General features: G+C 42.9%; 1 protein-coding gene across 3 annotated transcripts in view; it reads right to left on the bottom strand.

Annotated features, from left to right (window-relative positions):
* Nucleotides 1–22879, bottom strand: part of LOC126094863 (myrosinase 1-like) — an 89387-nt gene that overhangs the window by 24082 nt on the left and 42426 nt on the right. Inside the window, exons 1-3 of one of the 3 annotated variants that reach the window (XM_049909493.1) lie at nucleotides 12618–12761; nucleotides 12253–12386; nucleotides 6192–6326 (exon numbers count right to left, since the gene is read on the bottom strand). The exons of the other annotated variants lie outside the window; for them this stretch is intronic. Of the exons in view, the coding sequence (XP_049765450.1) occupies nucleotides 6192–6326; nucleotides 12253–12386; nucleotides 12618–12753 (405 nt within the window). The 5' untranslated portion in view covers nucleotides 12754–12761. Of the gene's footprint in view, nucleotides 1–6191; nucleotides 6327–12252; nucleotides 12387–12617; nucleotides 12762–22879 lie in introns of those variants that run through there. 3 annotated transcript variants of the gene reach the window in all.

Genomic DNA, 22879 nt, shown 5'->3' with positions numbered 1-22879 from the left:
CTAAATTTTCTCGATATTGTATTTCGTCTGCCCTCAAGGGATTCCGATTTGAGTTCATGAGGCATCTCCACAACACTCGCCTGTTGATCGGAACTACCGGTAAACAAATTTTGCAACCAGTCTCTGTATTGCTCTGATACATTCCTTTAGTCCGACCACATGTAGTTTCCAAACGCTCGAGCAGTAGTCAGGAGTGGGTCGCACTACTGTCCTACGCACGTCTCTTTTAGAGATGGTCCATACTTTACCAAAGTTCTCCCATTGAACCACTCGTCTTTTCTATTACCGTCTCCGACGTGCTCTTTCCATCTGACATAACTTTGCACCGTTAGGCCTAGACACTTAATCGGTGTGGGTGTATCAATCAGCTCACCGTTGGTGCCATATTCGAACAGTAAAGTATTATGTTTCCTAGTCATCTGCATTAACTTACATTTTTGTACATTTAGAGCAATCTGCCATTCATGACACAACATAGAATGTTTTCTAAGTAGCCTTGTATTCACCTTAGTCGGTGGAGGAAACCTCTATCATCTACAGGAGAAGCACAACTGTCTGTCTTCGTTCATTTCCCATTTCACAGTATAGTAAGGAATGTGGTGCACTGTTGAGATGGTTCGGGAGATGATCCATCGGTTGGATAGGAACGCTTAGCTCAGTGTACACGACGGTGATTCGCAAGATGACTAGCGACGTGGTAGAAACATACTTTACCGACCGTTTTCTCTGACTCACTCCAACAACACAAGCCATTCATTACACAAACTCGTTTTCGTCAAAATAACCTCCTGTGAAACAGTGAGAGACGATACATGACGTGAAAGTAGCATACACTTCGTACCGTTGGATTGGAATCTGAAATCCACTTGGTGGCGTTTTGTCTTATTCTGAAGATTCCTGGACACTGGGTTCGTAAATTATACAAAAAATAACTACCATTTTTTTGAAAATATAGAAACCGTAAGTGTATGTTTACTTGTTTATTCGTGCACAATTGGCCTGTTGCAAGTGAAAAAGGTTATACGGTCTCATACTTTTACGTACATAAATTATTACTGTCTGTTACACGCTACTGTTAATGACATCTACTTGCTACTATCACATAACTCCTACTGACCTCTTCTCTCATTGCCAAGCTTATAATATTTGTGTTACAAGTAACAGTACTATGTCTCTCGCCACAGGAGGTGGCACAGTGGTTTAAGACGTTGGCTTCTGGTTTGGAAGACAATTGTCGAACTACCAACCTCTCCATCCAGATGTAGTTCCCCGTCGTTTCCTTTCATAGATTACGATGATTATTACCATACATCGGATTTCTTCCCAGTGCTTTCGTATTTCAATTCTGTGCTCTGTCAATAGTTATTCGGCCGCAGAATGGTACTTAGCCCTATAACACAGGGGGAACGAGAAATCCAACGTCAAAATTCCCGAAGTTGATCAACATTTTGGTTTAAGGGATGCGTGGCCTACTGTAGCCCAAAGACCAATTGCAGTTCATTTAGTTCCTTTCCTTCATTTGTCTTTGTTATGTAGGTTCAAGGTGGAGCGGAGAGAAAGGCAAGGAATCAGAAAGAACTAAAGGTGTCAGCGGCATTGGGTCTTTATACAGAATCAATGCAGACGAGTGAAAATATCTGCAGGACCGGCAGTGGAACATGGGATCTCCTGCTTGCTAGGCAGTTGTGTAAACCACTGCCCCACTCTGACAACATGTTTACCGCAAATGCGTGGACCATCTCGGCATCGTCCACAGCTGCCCCACACTCCCACCCAGCGCTACCTTTGTGCATTCCCTGTCCGTGTCCTCCATGCTCGCTTATTTTAGATTGCCGATGGAGGTCGAACGTAAATACGCATCCATCCTCAAGATTGTATATTCGTTGTCCATGGAGACGAACCAGTTATATGACAGTGTGGTATCTGTTCTTTCGAACATGTCCCAAAAACAGACACTACCTAAAATCCGCAGCTGTGATGGATATTATGTAATTTGAAGGCGGATTGGGGACATAGGAAAAGAAAGGGAAGGAATTAATGATATCAGTTGCGTTGCGACTTTGTGGAGTACCAGCGGCGAATAGTGTAAGTGTGTGCCGGACCATGGCTCGAACCTGAGACCTCCTGCTTCCTTGTCGGGAAGAAAAGACATGGCGCATTCATAAGATTCGCTTAGGTGTACAATAAACCTACAACCTTCATGGGGGATTGTCATTTACCTTCGACCTCCGGCGGGAACCTAAAATTAACAAGCGTGGGCTGTGTGGACGGTGACTGCGGATGGATGGCAGCAGGTGGGTACGTTGGTCAGCTGTGGAGCGCGCCAATTTATTCCGCAAATTTGTAATAAGAACTGTGTCTGGTCGGCGCAGTAATTAACGCAAATCCCTAGTAAGCAGTAGATCGCAGATTCAAGTCCAGGATCAGCAAACATTGTCACTCATCGTCGCTGGTTCCGCATAAAGTCCATATGCAGCCGATACCATTAGTTCCTTCCCTTTCCTTTCCTTTTTCCCACACGCTCCTTTAATTTACGTAATGTGTATCGTAGCTACGGATTCCACGTAGTGTCTGTTCTGATGGAACAGACACCACGCATTCACATAATTAGCTTCCTATCGGAACTGCGCTCACTATATCTCCATAATACTGCATATGTCGATGGTATGCACTGTGTGTCTTGTTTGGAAACTTAGTCTGAAACATTCATAGTACATGTTATTGACATGCTGACAACAGCAGAGCCGACGCTACTCTTTGGCCTTAAGATTGCTCTTGATACGGCCCGACTGTGCGTAGCTTTTCTTCCGGCTGAATCAATTGTTTGTTAATAATGATACACAGCGGTACGGATAAGTTTACTGTCAGAGAGTCTGCCGAAATGCACTTCGTTTATGGGTTCACTGAGTGCAATCGAAGAGCATCACAACGACCCCATGGTCACATATTTTCCCGTCAAGGCAATCCCATTACTCTACTTATGCAGCTCACTGAAGGTTGCTGCTTTCGTATTACTCTGTGCTTTGTGTTGCCGTATTACAGATTGTTCCACTGTTGGTCAGATATTTTCCCATAAATAAAAGTAATATGTATGATAAATACGTAATTATTCTGTTACGAGCCGATGGAGACCACGGAGCTCTCATACCAAACTACTCACAAAATATCCCTGAACAGCCACCGAAATATTTTCGGTGCATTTCATCATGTACATACGGAAACAGTCTGTGAAACTTGTAAGCATGTTGCAGAGTATGTTGTGCTGAGAAATAAATGTTACGAAAAAAATTCGATTCGTTGCCCTGTTTCCGAGTTAATTAGCACTGAAGTTAGCCAGTCAGGTCGTTGGGCGCGCGAATTCAATCGACTCGCCAGAGACGGTGTCGCCAAACGTGCTCTTCGTGTGATTTCCTAAAACCGAGCGAGAGAGCGATAAAAACATTGGACTTGGAACGATAGTAAGAATCGAACCAGAGCCGAAGGTTAAGCAGTCTCGAGCGCTATCATCTACGCTATGAAAACAATGACATCCGCCGCGTCATTTGAATATGCACGCCCAACCGCCTAACTGGCTAATTTTATTGCAAGTTACCTCGCAAATGGTGTAACGTAGTGAATTTTCGTAACAATTATTTGTAACAATTATTTCATAGCAAAAACTACCCTGCAACACCCTTACATGCTTTTCAGACTATTTATTCTATTTTAATACGCTCCGATGGGACTAAACTGCTGAGGCCATCGGCCCCTAGGCTTACACATTGCTTAATCTAACGTAAACTAACTTATACAAAGGACAACAAACACACAACCATGCCCGAGAGAGGAATCGAACCTCCGACGAGGGGCGAGGCGCGTGTACTTTGGCCAGGCGCTTCGACTGAGCAGCTACCCCGCGCGGCCCAGGCTATTTATGACCACCTTGCATGCTGCTGGAATTTTATGTATCTCTACATATTATAAATTGAAGTACCCCACGCTATTTCTGATTGTATGTTCAAGCTAATTTCAGGAACCAATGCAGGGATTTTGATGCTGTTTCCACTGATACATAAACTGATTCACGGGAAAGTTTGTGCATGTCATTTGTTATCACTTCGCCAGACAACTCATTCGGTCGTAGGTACTTGGTGGTACCCATGCGAAGCCGAGGCAAATAGCCAGTCATGTATAATATTTTTGTTACTGATTCATCGGTATGAGTATTTCTTGCCACACACTTTGTGACACTCTTTAAAAAAAAATGGTAAATGGGAAAAGTTTACTGACATTCCTGAAGAGTACGTATTGATCGACTGTTCGTGGTTGTTTTTTCCTCTCTGGAATAGTCTTGGGCAACAACACTGCAACTCTGTGGCATTCCGCTGCATCATACGAATTTCTAATTTATGCACCTTCACAGATATTAATCTTCTGATACACTATGTGATCAACGGTATCTGGACACCTAGGTGAAAATGACTTACATGTTCATGGCGCCCTCCATCGGTACTGCTGTTATTCAATATAGCGTTTGCTCACCCTTAGCCTTGATGACAGCTTCCACTATCGCAGCCACACGTTCAGACTGGTGCTGAAAGGTTTCTTCGGGAATGACAGCCCATTCTTTCACGGAGTGCTGCACTGAGGAGTGATATCGATGTCGGTCTGTGAGGCCTGGCACGAAGTCGGCGTTCCAAAATATCCCAAAGGTGTTCTATAGGATTAATGTCAGGACTCCTTGCAGGCCAGTCCATGACAGAGATGTTATTGTTGTTTAAAATCTACTACAGGCTGTGTATTATGAACAGGTGTTCGACGGTGTTGAAAGATACAATTGCCATTCCAGGGAAGCACGAAGGTGCTTAAAACATCAAAGTAGGCCTGCGCTGTGAAAGCGTCACGCAAGACAACAAGGGGTGCAAGCCCACCTCCAAGAAAAACACGATCACACCATAATATCACGGCCTCCGAATTTTACTGTTGGTACTACACACGCTGCCAGATGACGTTCACCGGTATTCGCCATACCCACACCCTGTCATCTGATCGCCACGTTGTGTACCGTGATTCGTCACTCCACACAAAGTTTTTACACTGTTCAATCGTCCAATGTTTACGCTCCTTACACTCAGCGAGGCGTCATTTCTCGTTTACCGGCGTGATGTGTGGCTTATGAGCAGCCGCTCGACCATGAAATCCTTCTCACCTCCCGCCTGACTGTCATAGTACTTGCAGTGGATCCTGATACAATTTGGAATTCCTGTGTGATGGTCTGGATAGATGTCTGTCTATTACACTTTACAACCCTCTTCAACTGTCGGCGGTCTCTGTCAGTCAACAGACGAGGTCGGCCTGTACGTTTTTGCTCTCCGGTTGTCCCTTCATGTTTCCACTTCACTGTCACATTGGAAACTGTGAAAATAGGAATGTTTTGGAGTGTGGAGATCTCGCTTACAGACGTATGCCAATCACCTGACCAAGTTCGAAGTCCGTGAGTTCTGCGGAGTGCCTCATTCTGCTCTCTCACGATGTCTAATGACTACTGACGTCGCTGATATGGAGTACCTGGCAGTAGGTGGCAGCACAGTGTACCTAGTATGAAAAACGTATGTTTTCGAGGGCGCCCGGATACTTTTGATCACATATTGAACTACTCTCACTAACGCAATGGACCATCTACATACCGATTTCTTCGGTGGTTACTGAGGATAATTGCTTTCTGTACACCCACATGGACCGTTGATTTACGGAGCAAGTAAGATACATTCGCATCATTAAATCTTTTGTTATATCCTTTGTGGTCACCTAGGAGTGTTTTTGTTAGCAGTTTACGTCAATTTCACCCATGAGCCAGTGCATATCTCTGGGATGTGCTATTCACAACGAGTAATGCCATTTGCCTAAATTTTGTCAATCAAACTTATCTTTTATCACTCATTTTATACAAAACATGTGACTGAATTTACATTGTGAACTGGACAGCTGACATGAATAGCACTGTCGGTCTCATTACTTATAAGACGTCGTGGAAAAATTAGCGTGTTGTTCCGCCTTAACTTTGGCATGGCTGTAAATAATCAATGCTGTTTTTCTTCTTTCGTATCGGGATCAATTGTAATTACACTATATGCTGCTTATTACTGTTACTAAATGGAAGAGAAGCTTATTACACGAGAAATAGTATGCTAATACTATCATTCTTTACTTACCAGAGGCTGAATTCCGTTGGCGAGCAACTCGTCAATGAGGTTGTTGTAGTAGTCGATACCAGCCTGATTGATGACGTCGAGGTCACCGTTAGGCAACACTCGTGACCAGGCGATCGAAAATCGATACACGTCCGCCTGTTCGACAACGAAGTATTAATAATTGCAACGAAATGACTGACTGGTGATTAATTACTCATATCTCGTTGTTAAGTCATGTATTAATGCTGAACTCGCCAAGTAAGTCATATCTAAAACTGTAAATACCGGGTTAAGTCAGTATAATAGAAGAATAAATAGTGTGCCGGAACATGGTTACACATGGTTAATTTTTGCGCTTTGTGGACTAATCCAAAAAAAAAGACCATTTAAGATAAAATCACACTCCATATTTGTAATCTAAGAGAATATTTAATGAAATAACCCTGGAAGTTATCTATAATTCTGAAAATCTATAAGACCTATTAACAGAGATCTAGAAATAGACATTGATAGAAACAAAGAATGCGATGGGGAATTTTGTGTAATATACAACAAGAGTACTTCTTAATTATTAAATGGATGATTGGATTCGGCAGTGGAGACCCAAAATTAAGGACTACACACATCTTAGATAGTACTGTATTACTTGTAATATACTTCCTCGCCACTCGATCCATGCATCCATCTCTAACTGTCGAGGAAATTTTACAAATAACCCGCGGTTGCAAAACCGGAACTAAGATAGTAAAACGTAGTCACTGGAAATAAACATTCAAAGCGTGTAAATTGATTAAATTTACTAAAGTACAATTAAAACTTTCTTTTTTACTTTTTCAGTTTCTGTTACGACAGCTCTTCTGGTTTATAACATTGGCAACGTAATCTCGTAGGCTCTCTCATCAATATGGAAACGTGTAGAATACACGGCATCGTTCTTTTTCCCGGCTATCTTGTCTTGCTTTCGGTAATAATCACAGTAACACGATAATGCCAAGATAGTCCACAAGTACTCATCACTGTCACTAACACGAAACCAACTCAAATGTGACCCACCGGGAAGTAGAGGAATACTGTACCTCTGTATATCAGGACAACGTGAGCACCTACGAGAGTTTCGGGAGAACGGGAATATGGGAATATGGCCCACTGGTTAAAGCACGAACTCACAAAAGTGATGAATAGGTTTCAGATCCTGTTTCCATCACAGTTTTCCATACTTTAATTGAATCGATTAACTGCAAGCTGCATTTTTTGTTTGGAAAGGAGCAGACCGAATACCTTTTCCATCCTATCTGTTTCAATACTTATTCCATGAATACTAACCTCGTCGTTGACGACAGCCCCTCTTACTTTCGTTTTTGTTTTAACGAAATTCTTTTGCTTTGTTCTACGAAGTGTACTACAGTGTAATCCGGTAACTACTTCTGGAACGCAACTAAGAGACACGAGTTCCCTACTTCTGGAACGCAACTAAGAGACATGAATTCCCGACAAAGACAGAAACAGAAGACAGTAGATTTTCGTACACCTGGTTTTAATAATATTGGAGGTATTTTGGGTTTACAAGTCAGGTAGCAGTAGCCGACAGAGAGAGACGCAGCAACAGGGAACTAACCGCTTTTGTGTCATTTACGAGTTCCTAAACAGGAGCGAATTTTATTGTATCATCTGCGTGCTTTAATAGTTTCTGCGTGTAAATTTAATATCTAATAGCCACAGCTGTCGCGTTTTCGTTTGCGAATCGATTTTGTGGCATATTACAAGTTCCTAATCAAGAGCAAATTATTTACTTTCACCTGAGTGCTTTGGTAGTTAGGTTTTCGAATATCTGCGTATTACTAGACACAGTTCGTGCATTTCCATCAGGGTCTAGAATAGAGTTGCGCAGCATATGCCTATAGTCCGTTTATCTGCATAGTTTAATTTTCCACGGTCTTTAGTATGGACAGGGACTGCGATTGTTGTGTGCGGATGCGAGCCGAGTTGGTGACATTTCGCTCTCAGCTTCAGGCTGTGATGGCTTCGGTTACACAGCTTGAGGCTGCAGTGGATGGGAACCATTGTTTTAGTCGGGCCGTGGGTATTCAACGGATGTCCGGCACGTCAAAGTCCTCCCATCGTTCCTCACCGGTGGCCAACCCAGTTACTGCTTGCAGTGAGTATGACCCTTCACCTGTGGTCGAGTGGGAGGTCGCCCCAGGGCGAAGCAGGCGGCGAAAGACTTCCCAGGCGACCGCACGTAAGGCCTCCCGGTTTGTCTGACAAACAGGTTCCGGGGGCTGTCTCTCGCTGACACTGTCGCTGAGCCAGATGCTGTCATCTGTCCTGTTTCAGACGAAACCACTCAGCCTGCAAGATCTGGGCAATCGCAGAGGGTGGGGTTATTGGTAGTTGGAAGCTCCAACGTTAGGCGCGTTATGGGGCCCCTTAGGGACTTGTCTGACAAGAAGGGTAAGAAAACCAATGTGCACTCCGTGTGCATACTGGGTGGAGTTATTCCAGATGTGATAAAGGCCCTCCCGGATGCCATGAAGAGCACAGGGTGCAGCCAACTGAAGGTGGTCTCTCACGTCAGTACCAGTGACGTGTGTCACTCTGGCCGGCCGGAGTGGCCGAGCGGTTCTAGGAGCTACAGTCTGGAACCGCGCGACCGCTGCGGTTGCAGTAGGTCCCATGGTGCTCAGAGCCATCTGAACAATTTTTGTGTCACTTTGGATCAGAAGACACTCTCTCAGGATTTGAGCGGCTAACAGAAGTGGTAAAGGCTGCCAGTCTGGCTTTCAAGATGAAAGCAGAGCTGACGATTTGCAGCATAGTCGACAGGACCGATTCAGGACCTGATACAGAGCCGAATGGAATGTCTCAATCAGAGGCTCAGACCGTGTAGGCTGAAGATTCCTCGACTTGGCCAAAGGGTAGTTTGGTTTCGGGTTCCGCTGAATAGGTCAGGTGTCCACTATACGCAGGATGTGGCTACATGGGTAACAGGAGCTGTGTGGCGTGGACTGGGCGTCTTTTTTTTTTTTTTGGGTTAGAGAGTCTCGGGAAAGCACAAGAAGGGCTTCAGTCACAAAGGGTGCAGGCTGAACACAGGAAGAATGTAGATACAGGAACCATTGGTATAAAAGTTGTAAAATGTCGTAGCTGTGTCGGTAAAGTACCAGAGCTCCAAGCGCTAATAGAAAGCACTGATCCTCAAATCGTTATAGGCGCTGAAAGCTGTCTAAAGCCGGATATAAGCTCAGCCGAAATTTTTGCGAAGAACCTAACGCTGTTCCGAAAGGATAGGATAAACACGGTTGGCGTTGGCGTGTTTGTTGCTGTCAGAAGTAGTTTATCTTGTCGCGAAATTGAAGTAGATACTTCCTGTGAGTTAGTATGGGCAGAGATCATTGTTAGCAACCTGGAATAAAATAATAATTGGATCCTTTTACCGACCTCCCAATTCAGATGAAACAGTTGCTGAAAGTTTCAAAGAAAACTTGAGTTTCCTTTCAAACACGTTCCCGACTCATACGATAATAGTTGGTGGTGACTTTAATCTACCCTCGATATTCTGGCTAAAACACATGTTTAAATCCGGAGGTACGCATTAAATATCATCTGAAATTGTGCTTAACACATTCTCTGAAATTTATTTCTAGCAGTTAGTTCATCAGTCCACGCGAATAGTTAACGTTTGTGAAAACACACTTGACCTCTCAGCAACAAATAATTCCGAGTTATTATCATCAAATCTGATTCAGCGATTAGTGAACACAAAATTGTCATAGCGAGACTGAATATTGTGATCCCCAAATCCTCGAAAAATAAGCGAAAAATATACCTATTCAAAAAGACAGATTAAAAACCACTTGACGCTTTCCTAAGAGACAATCTCCACTCATTCCAAATTAATAAAATAAGAACAGACTAGATGTCGCTTAAATTCAAAGAAATATTATCGGCAGCAATTGAAAGATTTATACCAAATAAATTAACAAACGACGGAGCTGATCCTCCTTGGTACACAAAACGGTTTAGAATACTGTCGCAGAAACAACGAAACAAACATGCCAAATTTAAAAAGACGCAAAATCCCCAAGATCAGCGATCTTTTACAGAAGCTCGAAATTTAGCGCGGACTTCAATGCGAGATGCCTATAAGAGTTTCCACAGCGAAACTTTTTCTCGAAACCTGCCAGAAAATCCAAAGAGATTCTGGTCGTATGTGAAATGTGGTAGCGGCAAGAAACAATCAATGCCTTATCTGCGTGATAGCAATGGAGATACTATCGAAGACAGTGCTGCCAAAGCAAAGTTACTAAACACAGCCTTCCGAAATGCCTTCACAAAAAAAGACGAAGTAAATATTCCAGAATTCAAATCGAATAACGTAGAAGTAAATATCCTCGGAGTAGTGAAGCAACTTAAATCACTTAATAAAAGTAAGCCTTCTGGTCCATACTGTATACCAATTAGGATCCTTTACGAGTATGTTGATGCATTAGCTCCATACTTGATAATCATATACAACCGTTCGCTCGACGAAAGATCCGAACCCAAGGACTGGAAAGTCGCATAGGTCACACCAATATTCAAGAAAGATAGTTGGAGTAATCCACTAAATTACAGGCCCATATCGTTAAGGTCAATCTGCAGCAGGATGGGTTTAGAAAACATCGTTCCTGTGAAACACAACTAGCTCTTTATTCACATGACGTATTGAGTGCTATTGACAAGGGATTTCAGATCGATTCCGAATTTCTGGATTTCCGGAAGGCTTTTGACACTGTACCACGCAAGCGGCTTGTAGTGAAATAGCGTGCATATGGAATATCGTTTCAGTTATGTGATGGGATTTGTGATTTCCTGTCAGGGAGGTAACAGTTTGTAGTAACTGACGGAAAGTCATCGAGTACAACAGAAGTCATTTCTGGCGTTCCCCAAGGTAGTGTGATAGATCCTTTGCTGTTCCTTATCGATATAAACCATTTGGGGGACAATCTGAGCAGCCGTCTTCAGTTGTTGGCAGATAACGCTGTCGTTTATCGACTAATAAAGTCATCAGAAGGTCAAAACAAACTGCAAAAAGACTTAGAAAATGTATCTGAATGGTGCGAAAAGTGGCAGTTGACCCTAAATAACGAAAAGTGTCAGGTCGTGCATATGAGTGCTAAATGGGACTCGTTAAACGTCGGTTACACAATAAATCAGTCTAATCTAAAAGCCGTAAATTCAACTAAATACCTAGGTATAACAATTACGAACAACTTAAATCGGAAGGAACACATAGAAAATTTTGTGGGGGAAGGCTAACCAAAAACTGCGTTTTATTGGCAGGGCACTTAGAAAATGTAACACACCAACTAAGGAGACTGCCTACACTACGCTTGTCCGTCCTCTTTTAGAATACTGCTGCGCGGTGTGGGATCCTTACCAGACAGGACTGACGGAGTACATCGAAAAATTTCAAAGAAAGGCAGTACGTTATGTATTATCGCGAAATATGGGAGAGAGTGTCACAGAAATGATACAGGATTTGCGCTGGAAATAATTAAAAGAAAGGCGTTTTTTGTTGCGATGGAATCTTCTCACGAAATTCCAATCACCAAGTTTCTCCTTCGAATGCGAAAATATTTTGTTGACACCGACCAACATAGGGAGAAACGGTCACCATGATAAAATAAGGGAAATCAGAACTCGTACGGAAAGATATATGTGTTCATTCTTTCCGCGCGCTTTACGAGATTGGAATAATAGAGAATTGTGAAGGTGGTTTGATGAACCCTCTGCCAGGCAACTGAATGTGACATGCAGAATATCCATGTAGATGTAGTTCGCCCATAGCTGCTTACCCAACCAAATCACGTCTGTATATGATCAGATGCAACGCTTACTTTCTTTCTTTCTTTTTCGCAAGAAAAGGTAGCACAGTTTCTGGAGTTATGGAATACTTTGTAATGAACTCATAATGGGTAAGTCAGTGGCCAGTTTTCTTTTATCCCGAATAAAGTGAGGAGACAATTTCTTGAAGACAGATGTGGCGTTGCAAGTTGCAGAAGAGGAAGTTGATATGCTTGTCATTAGAAATTGTACTTACGTTGAGCGTCTTCAGCATCTCCACATCTTGCTGGTACTGATGGTAAGAATCACAGGCGACGTCACCGGTGTCGCCTCCTATGATGAGTTCCGGATGGTTGTGGAACATGTAGTCCTGAATGCTCTCTCCCTTGCCTGTACAGACAATAAATAATACAACCCATTAACTACTGTTATATATATATATATATATATATATATATATATATATATATATATTATTGGCTTGGACAAGCAACAGTAGGGAACGTATTGAAGGCACACGTTATTATAAACGCTAAACATAACGACGCCTTTTCAAATACATAGTTTTCTTTTCCTCTTCGTTAATTTGCCGAGGAATACACTTAATGCTTCTGAACCCACCATCTTCATTCCAGGCTCCTTCGACCTGATACGCGGCTGTTGCAGCTCCAAACATGAAGTCATCCGGGAATCGGTTGGTGGCATTCTGTGCAGAAGCAACGGCCAACACAGCCGTAAAGGTGATCAGCAGCCTCATCGTTGGGAGTGTCCAGAGCCTTTGTACGACCTGCTGCCAGCTGTACGTATATATATAGTGCAGTTAGGCTATAATTTCGTAAGTTAGATAAAAAAAAGTTAATTTTCTTTTATCGTACGTTAATCAGCACGTTTTTTTAGGCAGAGTCGCTGTTCTTACCGATATTATTGGAAAGATACCGAAGTAGCTTGTTGAGAATCACACAGTGCTATCAGCAGAGACTTTCTTATCAGTAACGTTGTGTGTATTCTCGTCTCCATAACGCGTGAGTCTGATCATTAGCAATGTTGACCCTGAGAAAAAGGAAGGCCGTCACTAATTACATGGAAATAAATGACTGATGGTTTAGGTAAATAATAATTCGAAATTAAAAAGTCAATAACTGCTTATTCTTTTGGAATAACTGTATCAACATAATTCTGTGAACAGGCAATTTCCTAGTAAATAAAGAATAATTATAGTTCATAAATGGAACACTAGTGCAGTAATATTTTAATTGTAACATCCTCTACCAAAGAGTGTTTAATCCATACATATTAGAAAAATGGATCTATGAGGAGTAGTCAAATGGTTCAAATGGCTCTGAGCACTATGGGACTTAACATCTGAGTTCATCAGTCCCCTAGAACTTAGAACTACTTAAACCTAACTAACCTGAAGACATCACACATATTCATGCAGGATTCGCGCGGTTCCGGACTGAAGCGTCTAGAACCGGTCAGTCACCGCGGCCGGCAGTAGTCAAATTATAACCTAACATCCTCTACAGCCTGATCATGGAACGGGCTGAAAAGTAATCACCACACGTGTTAAGACATTAATCCGAATGAGAGACGAGAGGATCAGTTCCTGATTCACAGAAGGGGGTCTGCCGTTGACGGATCCACAACCGCACCTATTTTTGTACTTCCCCTTCCGACATCATGTCTTTCTTCAGGTCAGCGAAGAAGTGAAAAATCATACACTAAAGATCTTGGCCGTACGGAGTATATTGCGTGTATCGCTACCAACCCGCTGATGCGTACTCTTAGTCCGATTGTGGGGGCAGGCGTAATCGTGCAACAAGGTGATGCTGTCCGGCAGTATTTCTAGGAGTTTTGACATAGTGGCCCGCCGCAGTTTCTGCAAAGTGTCTTCATTGCTATTTGCATTGACTGTGGTTCCTCGCTTATGCAGAGGTACCCTGCAATCGATAACCCTCGTCCCCATACTGCCAATTGGACGAAGGCTGTGCTTCAGTGTGGTTTGGTTGGGAAACATTGCAACGTCCTCCGTGCAGTCAGGATCTTTCATTAAGTGATGCTCACATCTTTGGCGATTTGAAGAAAGACATGCATGGTCATCGGTTTCTGTTGGACGAGCTAGTGCAACAGTGGGTGCGGTTGTGGAACAGCCGGTGCCCGACCGTGGTCCAAGAAACAAGAACTGATCGTCTCGCCTGTCAGTGCCATAAGTGTCTTAACGCGTATGTTGATAACATTTGTAGGGATTAATCCACGGCCCGGTTGTGGCGGATGTTCGGTTTTCATTTGACTGCCCCTTATTTGTACACGTGGGCGTATCTAGGCTACACTCCAGTGGTCTAGGGCACAGCGGGCAGGCGGTGTCGGTTTAATTCATTCCTATAACCGTGAGCGATCGCTCTACCTCACTGCTGTGACCGCACTTTTCTCTCTGCCCACACCAGTCTGACGGGCATCCTGATACCCGAAGTGGAAACACGCTCTCTAAAACCACCGATTTCTGTGCGACACGTTTCACCGGCTCTCTCCCACATCATAGAGTTCTTAATTTACTTCAGCTGCTCACGAGCAGATGTTACGTCTGTACGTATGCTCACCACGAAAGACTTATCACCTTTACCTCCAGCAATACTCATTAATATAGTGCGCACACCGAAGCTGCGAAATAGGTTGGAACACGGTGTGGCGAGAAGTAGACAAGCCTTTTCCACCTACGGCGGGGCGTGCTTTGTGGTACGGTGCTATGAACGGGAAGTTCCCTTTTTGTCTGACGGACGATCCCCTGTGCCACAGATACTCAGTCAATGATTCGGATGGACACTGCCTGAATTGGGACGCGACCGGCTGCTGCTGGTGCTTCACGCAGCTCATGCTGGCGTTACTCTTGCGGCTGTTGACGCAGTCTGTCTCCCTTAACTATTGTTACGTCCCGAAAGAGTACATTTTCCATCTGCCAGGACGAGTGCTGATAACTGGCTAAAATGCATGGTTCCTTACTACATATTTCGTGATGCAACCAAAGGCAACTCGACTCTTAGTCCCTGCTGTTGACGACACATGCGAATTTCAGCTGCCACGCGGAGTTCAGAACCCATTTCCCCAATTACTTAGGTTCACTATTTGTGCTCACTGGGTCGTTCCGGGTATGATCCGAGTCCACTGAAAAAGATTCTGGAGCATATTGATACCTTACAGACAGAATTGGAGGGAACGCCTACCAACAGACGAGAAGACGGGTCGGACGCTCGCTATGGAAGTCCTAGTGTGTTTTGCTAACAAAAAAAGTAAGTAAACAAATAAACCTGCCGAATACTCTCCCTGATTCTATAGCAAGTTGCGTGGGCGTGGCGACGGAGCTGCCAGGCCTCGGTTGTCAACCCCTGTCGTACCCATCGCCCACAGTCCTGCTTCCGCAACGGTTTCTTAGCTTTATTTTTTTTTCAGTAAAAATCGGTAGTGTCTTTGCTTAATAATCCGAACTTCCTCGGTCCTGGGTTCGAACCCCGTCACTGCCTAAATTTGTAGCAAAAATTGTTAGCAATGGCGCTCGAAGACTTCCGTCATAAGAAGTCACACTCATTCTGCCAAATGCCTTGTCAAAGAGGGTGGAGGGGCGGACAGAGGGTCTGGGTACTCTTGCCCTTGGAATCGGAAACTGCCCTAAAAGGCGAATTATCAACGGCATACGGATACAGAGCGCAATGGAAACCACTTCTCAAAAACACATAACGTGTATCCAAAGGGTATATGGACTGTAATTGGAAACGTGTTGTGGTGATCGCTGCATTGGCAAAAGATTCCGGTCTGGTCCCGCAATTGGATCTCCTGGAGATGGCCGTGAGAAAAAGACTGAATAACAAACGAAAGGATAATCTTCAAAGAGTTGGGCCATTGAATATCAGAAGTTTGAACGTGGCTGGGTAGCTAAAAAATATGAAAAGGAAAATGCTAAGATATGGTGGGCGTCAGTGCAATGAAATGGAAAGAAGACAAAGATTTCTGGTCAAACGACTATAGGATAATATCAACCGTAGCAGAAAATGGTATAATGGTAGTAGGACCCTTGATTACTAGGAAGATAGGACAAAGAGTGAACAGTTTAGTAATGGGATTGTTCTCATCAGAATTGACAGGAAACTAACAGCGACAGCAATAGTTTAGTTATTCATTCCAACGTCGCTCACAGACCCAAAGAGACAGAGAAAGTATATTAGGATATTGACCGAGTAAGTCAGTACTTAAAGGGAGATGAAAATCTAATAGTCATGAGGGATTAGAATGCAGTTGTAGGGGAATGAGTAGAAGAAAAGGTTACTAGAGAATATGGGTTTGGTAGTCGGAATGACAAAACTGGAAGACTAATTGAGTTGTACAATAAACTTCTGACAGTAACAGCGAATACTTTGCTCAAGGATCCCAAGACGAGTCGGTATACTTGTAGAAGGCAGGGAGATATGGGAGTACTTCAGTTCGATTACATCATGGTCAGACAGAGATTCCGAAATCAGATTCTCGATTGTAAGGCGTACCGAGGAGCAGATACAGTTTCTGATTACTATTTAGTAGTGATGAAGAGTAGCCTGGAGTTTAAGAGAGTAGTAAGAAAGAAACAATGTTCAAAAAATAGGATACGGAAGTGCTAGGAATGGGGAGATACCCTTGGCATTCTCTGAGGCTACAGGAACTGCTATAGTGAATAGCGGAGGAGGCAGTCCAATTGAATAGACGTCTGTAAACAGGACAATCACACAAGTTGTAGAGAAAAATATAGGTACAAAAAAGATACCTGCGAAGAATCCATGGATAACAGAAGAAATACTTCAACTAATCGACAAAAGAAGGAAGTACAAAAATATTCCGGGAAATTCAGGATTTCACAAATAAAAATCACTTAAGAATGAAAAAAAAATAGAAATTGCAGGGAAGCAAAGGCGAAATGGTTGCTTGAAAAGTGTGATGATATCGGAAAAGAAATGGTTGTCGGAAGTACTGACTCAGCGTGTTATGAAAACAATCTTAGGTCAATCTAAGAGGAAGGGCAGTAACATTAAGAGTGCACTGGAACTCTACTTCTAAATGCAGAGAAAGAGCGGATATTTGGAAACAGTACATTGAGAGCCTCTATGAGGGGAAAAACTTGTCTGATGACATGACAGAAGAATAAACAGCAGTCGATAGGGGAAACAGTATTAGAATCAGAATTTAGATGAACTATGAAAGCTTTAAACTCAAATAAGGCGGAAGGTGTAGCTAACACTTCATCGGAATTTCTAAAATCATTGAGGCAATTTACAGCAAAACAATTATCCACATTAGTGTGTAAAATGTATGAGCCTGATGATATACCATCAGACATACGGAAAAATATCATTCACACAATTCCTAGATTTGCAAGCGTAGAGAAGTACGAGAACTATCGCACATTCAGCTTAACATCTCACGCATCCAAGATGATGATAAGAATACTATAGATTAGAATGTGAATCGGTGGAGTAAATGAGTTAACTCCAACAATTTCGTTACTCAAAAGGACTTAACTGTGATATTAGCTGACAAACCCAGCATTGCCTGGGTATACATTTTGCAGTTTTCTATTACGAACTACAAAATAAACTGTTTTTGTAGTGGAATATAAAAGAAATTGATTTCCATGTTTTCGTGACTACACTTCTAAAGTTATGAAACAGTCGTACAAAGAAATATGCACAATGTACAGCAGTGTAAGTACTATATCCCTGACAATTTCTATACGCTGGGTGCATCTGCTCAGGATTTTTACAACGCGATTTTGTAAATGTCTCTCCTTCAGTGTCTCTTCATAGCTCTATACATCGATCAGCCAGAACATTTATGACCAATGACATACCTGTACTATCGATATAAACCCGTTCAGGCAATAGCAGCATGAACGCTAGTCAGACCACATACGGTGTCTATAGTATCAGTGAGCGTGCTGTCCGTGTGTAGAATGGGGAATGCGCCCGACCGATGTGAGTTTGACCGAGGGCAGATCGTCTTGGTCCGGAAACTTGTCTCAAGCATTTGGGAAATTGCACGACTTTTCGGGTGTTCGAGGAGTGCTGTGGTGAGTGCCTTCGTTGTGGAGCTTCATGTTCAACACCGTCCATTGAAAAGTGCGTACCCAAACATTTGTGCTGCACCAGCATTGTACTCTGTGGTCAGATCTGCCACACATCCCGCCTGTTCTGGTCTACAGAGTGGGAAAATCTGCGACTTCCACTTTGTGTGATGAGAAGCGGATGTTCAATACATTGTGGCCTACCCGTAGTTTCTCCATCTTTAAACCACTTTCGATATGCTCACAACAATAAGACGCGAATAACCAACTAGCATCGCTGTTTCCGAGATGTTCGTCCTGAAGCTATGAACATCTGTCTACTATTAAAGTCACTTATGTCAGTGGATTTCCCCCTTTTTTTTGCTCTTATCGTCGCTAGAATGGTGCTTAAAGCGCCTCTGCTCGACTTACGTATTTTCCTTACTATATCGTGTACCCACACTGTCACCATGTAGCATTTAGTCTAGCAGAGGCTGTGGTCATACTATATATGTGGTGTCTGTTCTTTCAAATATGTCTGAAAGAACAGACATCGCGTACAGATATAAGACAATGACGCTAAATGATCCCTTCAGTGCAGACGCACATCAGGTTCGAGTTCTTATGGGAACTGGCGAGATGCTGCGAGTAATGAGGCGAATGAACAGAGCACTATGTCAGTAGTGTGTAGTTTATGTTGAAACTTAGGGACTGAAGGGAGACGTTCGAGGATAGTCCATGCGGTTGTAGTCACCAATGTGTCCAGCAGGCATAATGGTCAGGGCATCTACCTAGCAGGCAGGAGAGCTGTTTTCGATTCTCAGACTGGCATAAATTTTCAATTTGTCCTTGTGATGTAAATCAGTGTCCACTGATAGCTAATAGGTCTTTAATTCCTTAATGTCTTGCGGTCATAGTGTTTGGTTCATAGTTATACAATGATATGGACCGTAATGGTTTATGCTGGTACAATACACTTTGTATGCGTGCTCTACTCTTCTACTACTGGTGACCGCGAAATTCTGGCACTGAGTGCAAATAGAACACTTCAGGTCTTCTCACTGTGCCAAAGTCTGCTCATGTTGACTGTCCATGGGCCGTTTTGTTTCCTCAGACTAAGAAATGCATCTAGAGAGAGATGTAAAAGTTCTTCTGAGCGATAGAATTAGGTAAAAGTGAAGGACAAATTTCGTATTAATCATTTAATAAATATATATATATAAATACTATAACAACTCCAGGTGCTGACAGGAGTGAAAATTACCGAACTATCAGTTTACTGCCACGGCAGCAAAATACTAACTCTATCCTTTACAGAAGAATAGAAAAACTCGTGGAGGACAACCTCGGGGGAGATCACTTAGGATTCCGGAGAAATGTAGGGACACTTGAGGTAACACTGATGCTACTACTTCTCATAGAAGATAGGTTAAGGATAGGGAAACCTACGTTAATAGCATTTGTAGACTTAGAGAAAGCTTTTGGCATTGTTGACGGCAATATTCTCTTTCAAATTCTGAAGGTGGTAGTGGTAAAATGTAGGGAGCAAAAGGCTATTTACAATGTTTACAGAAACCAGATGGCAATTATAAGAGTCAAGGGCACGAAAGGAAAGCGTTGATTGAGGAAGGCGTGTGACAGGGTTGTAGCCTATCCCCGATGTTATTCAATCTGTACATTGAGCAAGCTGTAAAGGAAACAAAAGAAAAACTTGTAATAGAAATTAAAGTTCAGGGAGTAGAAATAAAAACCTTGATGGTTGCAGATGACGTTGCAATTTTGTCAGAGACAACAAAGGACGTGGAAGAGCAGCTGATAAGAATCCACAGTATCTTGAAAGGAGGATGTAAGATGGATATTAACAAAAGCAAATTGAAGGTAATGGAATGTAGCCGAATTAAATCAAGTAATGCTGAGGGAAGTAGATTAGGTAATGAGACACTTAAAGTAGTAAACATGTTTTGTTATTTGGGAAGCAAAATAAGTGATGATGGTCGAAGTGGGGAGGATATAAAATGTAAACTGGAAATGGAAGAAAAGCATTTCTGAAGAAGAGAAACTTGTTAACATCGAGTATCGATTTAAGTATCAGGAAGCCCTTTCTGAAAGTATTTGTATCGAGTGTAGCCACGTATGGAAGTGAAACATGGACGGTAAATACTTTTGACGGGAAGAGAATAGAAGCTTTGGAAATGTGGTGCTGTAAAAGAATGGTGGAGATTAGATGGGTAGATCACGTAACTAATGAGGAGGTACTGAATAGAATTGAGGAGAAGAGATATCTGTTGTAAACACTTACAGAAAGAGGTGATCGGTTGGTAGGACACATTCTGATACATTAGAGGATCACAAGTTTAGTACTGGAGGGAATCGTGTGGGGCAAAAGTCGTAGAGGGAGACCAAGAGATGAATACAGTACGCAGATTCAGAGGGATATAGTTTGCAGTAGTTAGTTGGAGATGAAGAGGCTTGCACATGATGGAATAACATGAGGAACTGCGACAAACCAGACTTTGGACTACAGTCCACAACACCAATAAAAACATTTAAGAAAGGATTTAATAACATAACGCGCCGTCACACAGTAATTCCAGTCTCTTAGGAATAAAGTACCTGGTAGTAACAGTGTGCGTAGAGATAGCAGCGTGGCAGTGTGTCTAAGGACAGGGAGCGTCTGGGATTCATCGCCGTTGGTTGAAGAATTAATTTCTGATTGAAGTGTCGGCAGAATTGCCAACACTGTTTTTAGAGGAGGCCGAAATGCACGCTATAAGCTCACGCAGGCTGGCGTGAGGTCTGAAACAGGATACGTAATGAATGCTATAAAGAAAAATACGTAGCTTCTGAAATACTTAACTTTAATCAACATTTGTAGAACATCGCTCTTGATGATACATAAATATTATAGCAATTGAATACGGCGCCTTGCTAGGTCGTAGCAACTGTAGCTGAAGGCTATGCTAATTATCGTCTCGGCAAATGAGAGCGTAATTCTCAGTGAACCATGGCTAGCAACGTCGGCTGCACAACTGGGGCGAGTGCTAATACGTTTCTCTAGACCTGCCGTGTGGTGGCGCTCGGTCTGCAATTACTGACAGTGGCGACACGCGGGTCCGTCGTATACTAGCGGACCGCGGCCGATTTAAAAGCTACCACCTAGCAAGTGTGGTGTCTGGCGGTGACACCACATTGATATTAGCGCTTCGCCAGTTTATTTGAATAAACGTACTGTTAATATTTAGTAGGATATTTAAAGGATAACAGGGGATTAACGAGGCACAGTACTTGCAATGTTTATTTCTCAGGAATACACGTTGAAGTATGTTATTTCAGCAATGTTTTATTTTTCTTGGTGTCTTAGAATGTATGGGTGATTGTGTGAACCTTAATTTTATTAAATGCAGTTCAGGATCTCTATTGAATTGAAGATTACACGTGAATTTAGGGCAGTGTAACTACTTCTTGGAATTGATGGACATTTTTTGTACTTCAAATATTTGACCAACGCTCGTTTCACAACACCCCACGCACAATACTGGCGACCGCATGATCTGCTATCGATTTTGTAATAAGGTGTAATATGAATGTTACTGCTCCGCGTTTCACTCCCAGCAGTTCAAGCCATCCTCTTAGATTCCTGCCTAACCGCACGGTCGGAAACCGCTAAATGTTTATTTCACCCTTCTTACTCTAATTAGACAGAAACGCAAAAAATCGAATACTGCTGAACCAACTTGTATTACTTCCCTAAGAAACTCCCAAATCTGTTAACAACGCTCTCACGACAAAACAAAAACATATTTGTATGTAACGAGATGCGAATGTGCACCGGCCGACTCCTGAACCCACGAACTTATCTGTTTTAGTAGCACTTAGCCGGCCGTGGTGGCCGAGCGGTTCTCGGCGGTACAGTCTGGAACCGCGCCACCGCTACGGTCGCAGGTTCGAATCCTGCCTTGGGCATGGATGTGTGTGATCTCCTTAGGTTAGTTAGGTTTAAGTAGTTCTAAGTTCTAGGGGTCTGATGACCTCAGAAGTTAAGTTCCATAGTGCTCAGAGCCATTTGAACCATTTTGAAGTAGCACTTAGGCGTATGGTATTTTCTTCTGTCTTGGTTATCGTAGTATCTCTTGAAGTATTATGTCATTGATGCACTATTAACCGACATTTAATGATAGTGAGGACGGGTTTGTGATAAATAATCAATGCTACGTTACCTTGATATGACGTACTGTAAATTATAGTACGACCGTGTCTCGTGCTTAATTAGTTAATTATTGACGATAACAACTCACACCTGGAAGAGCACTCCTACCTTCAGGATTATATGGAGGATGACAGTGAAGCTGCTGCGCTAGTATAAGTCTTAGTTGTAGAAAAGGGGAATTTTGTTAAAATTCAGTAAAGGCACGGTTGGTCGATGAAGTCTGGGACCACTGGCAGTGAGTGGTAATAATCGGCAGCCAGTTGGTCATACAGGGTAAACATGTGGGCGGAGCTGCAGTAGCGTATTGCACGTATAATTTGTTTGGTGCGAAGCAACAGCGAGACAGGGAACTGTAGCGTTGCTTGAAGTTGTTGCGATATATGAGGTGGGGGCACTAGGCCAGAGCCAGGAGGGCGATATGTAAGAGGCTGACGTATGGGGAATCTACCCCTGCCACAGTTTCTGTCTCTCACTGACACTAAGTCTGAAGTGAGGGGAAAAGCAGTATAAATAGACACTTTTATCTAGAGGTGTGTGCCAGGTCAGTCGAGAAACGGGACGGACCTGTGCTGGTCTACGCTTATAGGGGCCAGTCTGGCAGCACTGTTGTAAATATTC

This window comes from Schistocerca cancellata, chromosome 8 (assembly GCF_023864275.1).
Source record: "Schistocerca cancellata isolate TAMUIC-IGC-003103 chromosome 8, iqSchCanc2.1, whole genome shotgun sequence".
NCBI lineage: Eukaryota > Metazoa > Arthropoda > Insecta > Orthoptera > Acrididae > Schistocerca > Schistocerca cancellata.
Note: the sequence above shows the minus strand (reverse complement) of the source record. Positions and strands in the feature narration are given on the sequence as shown.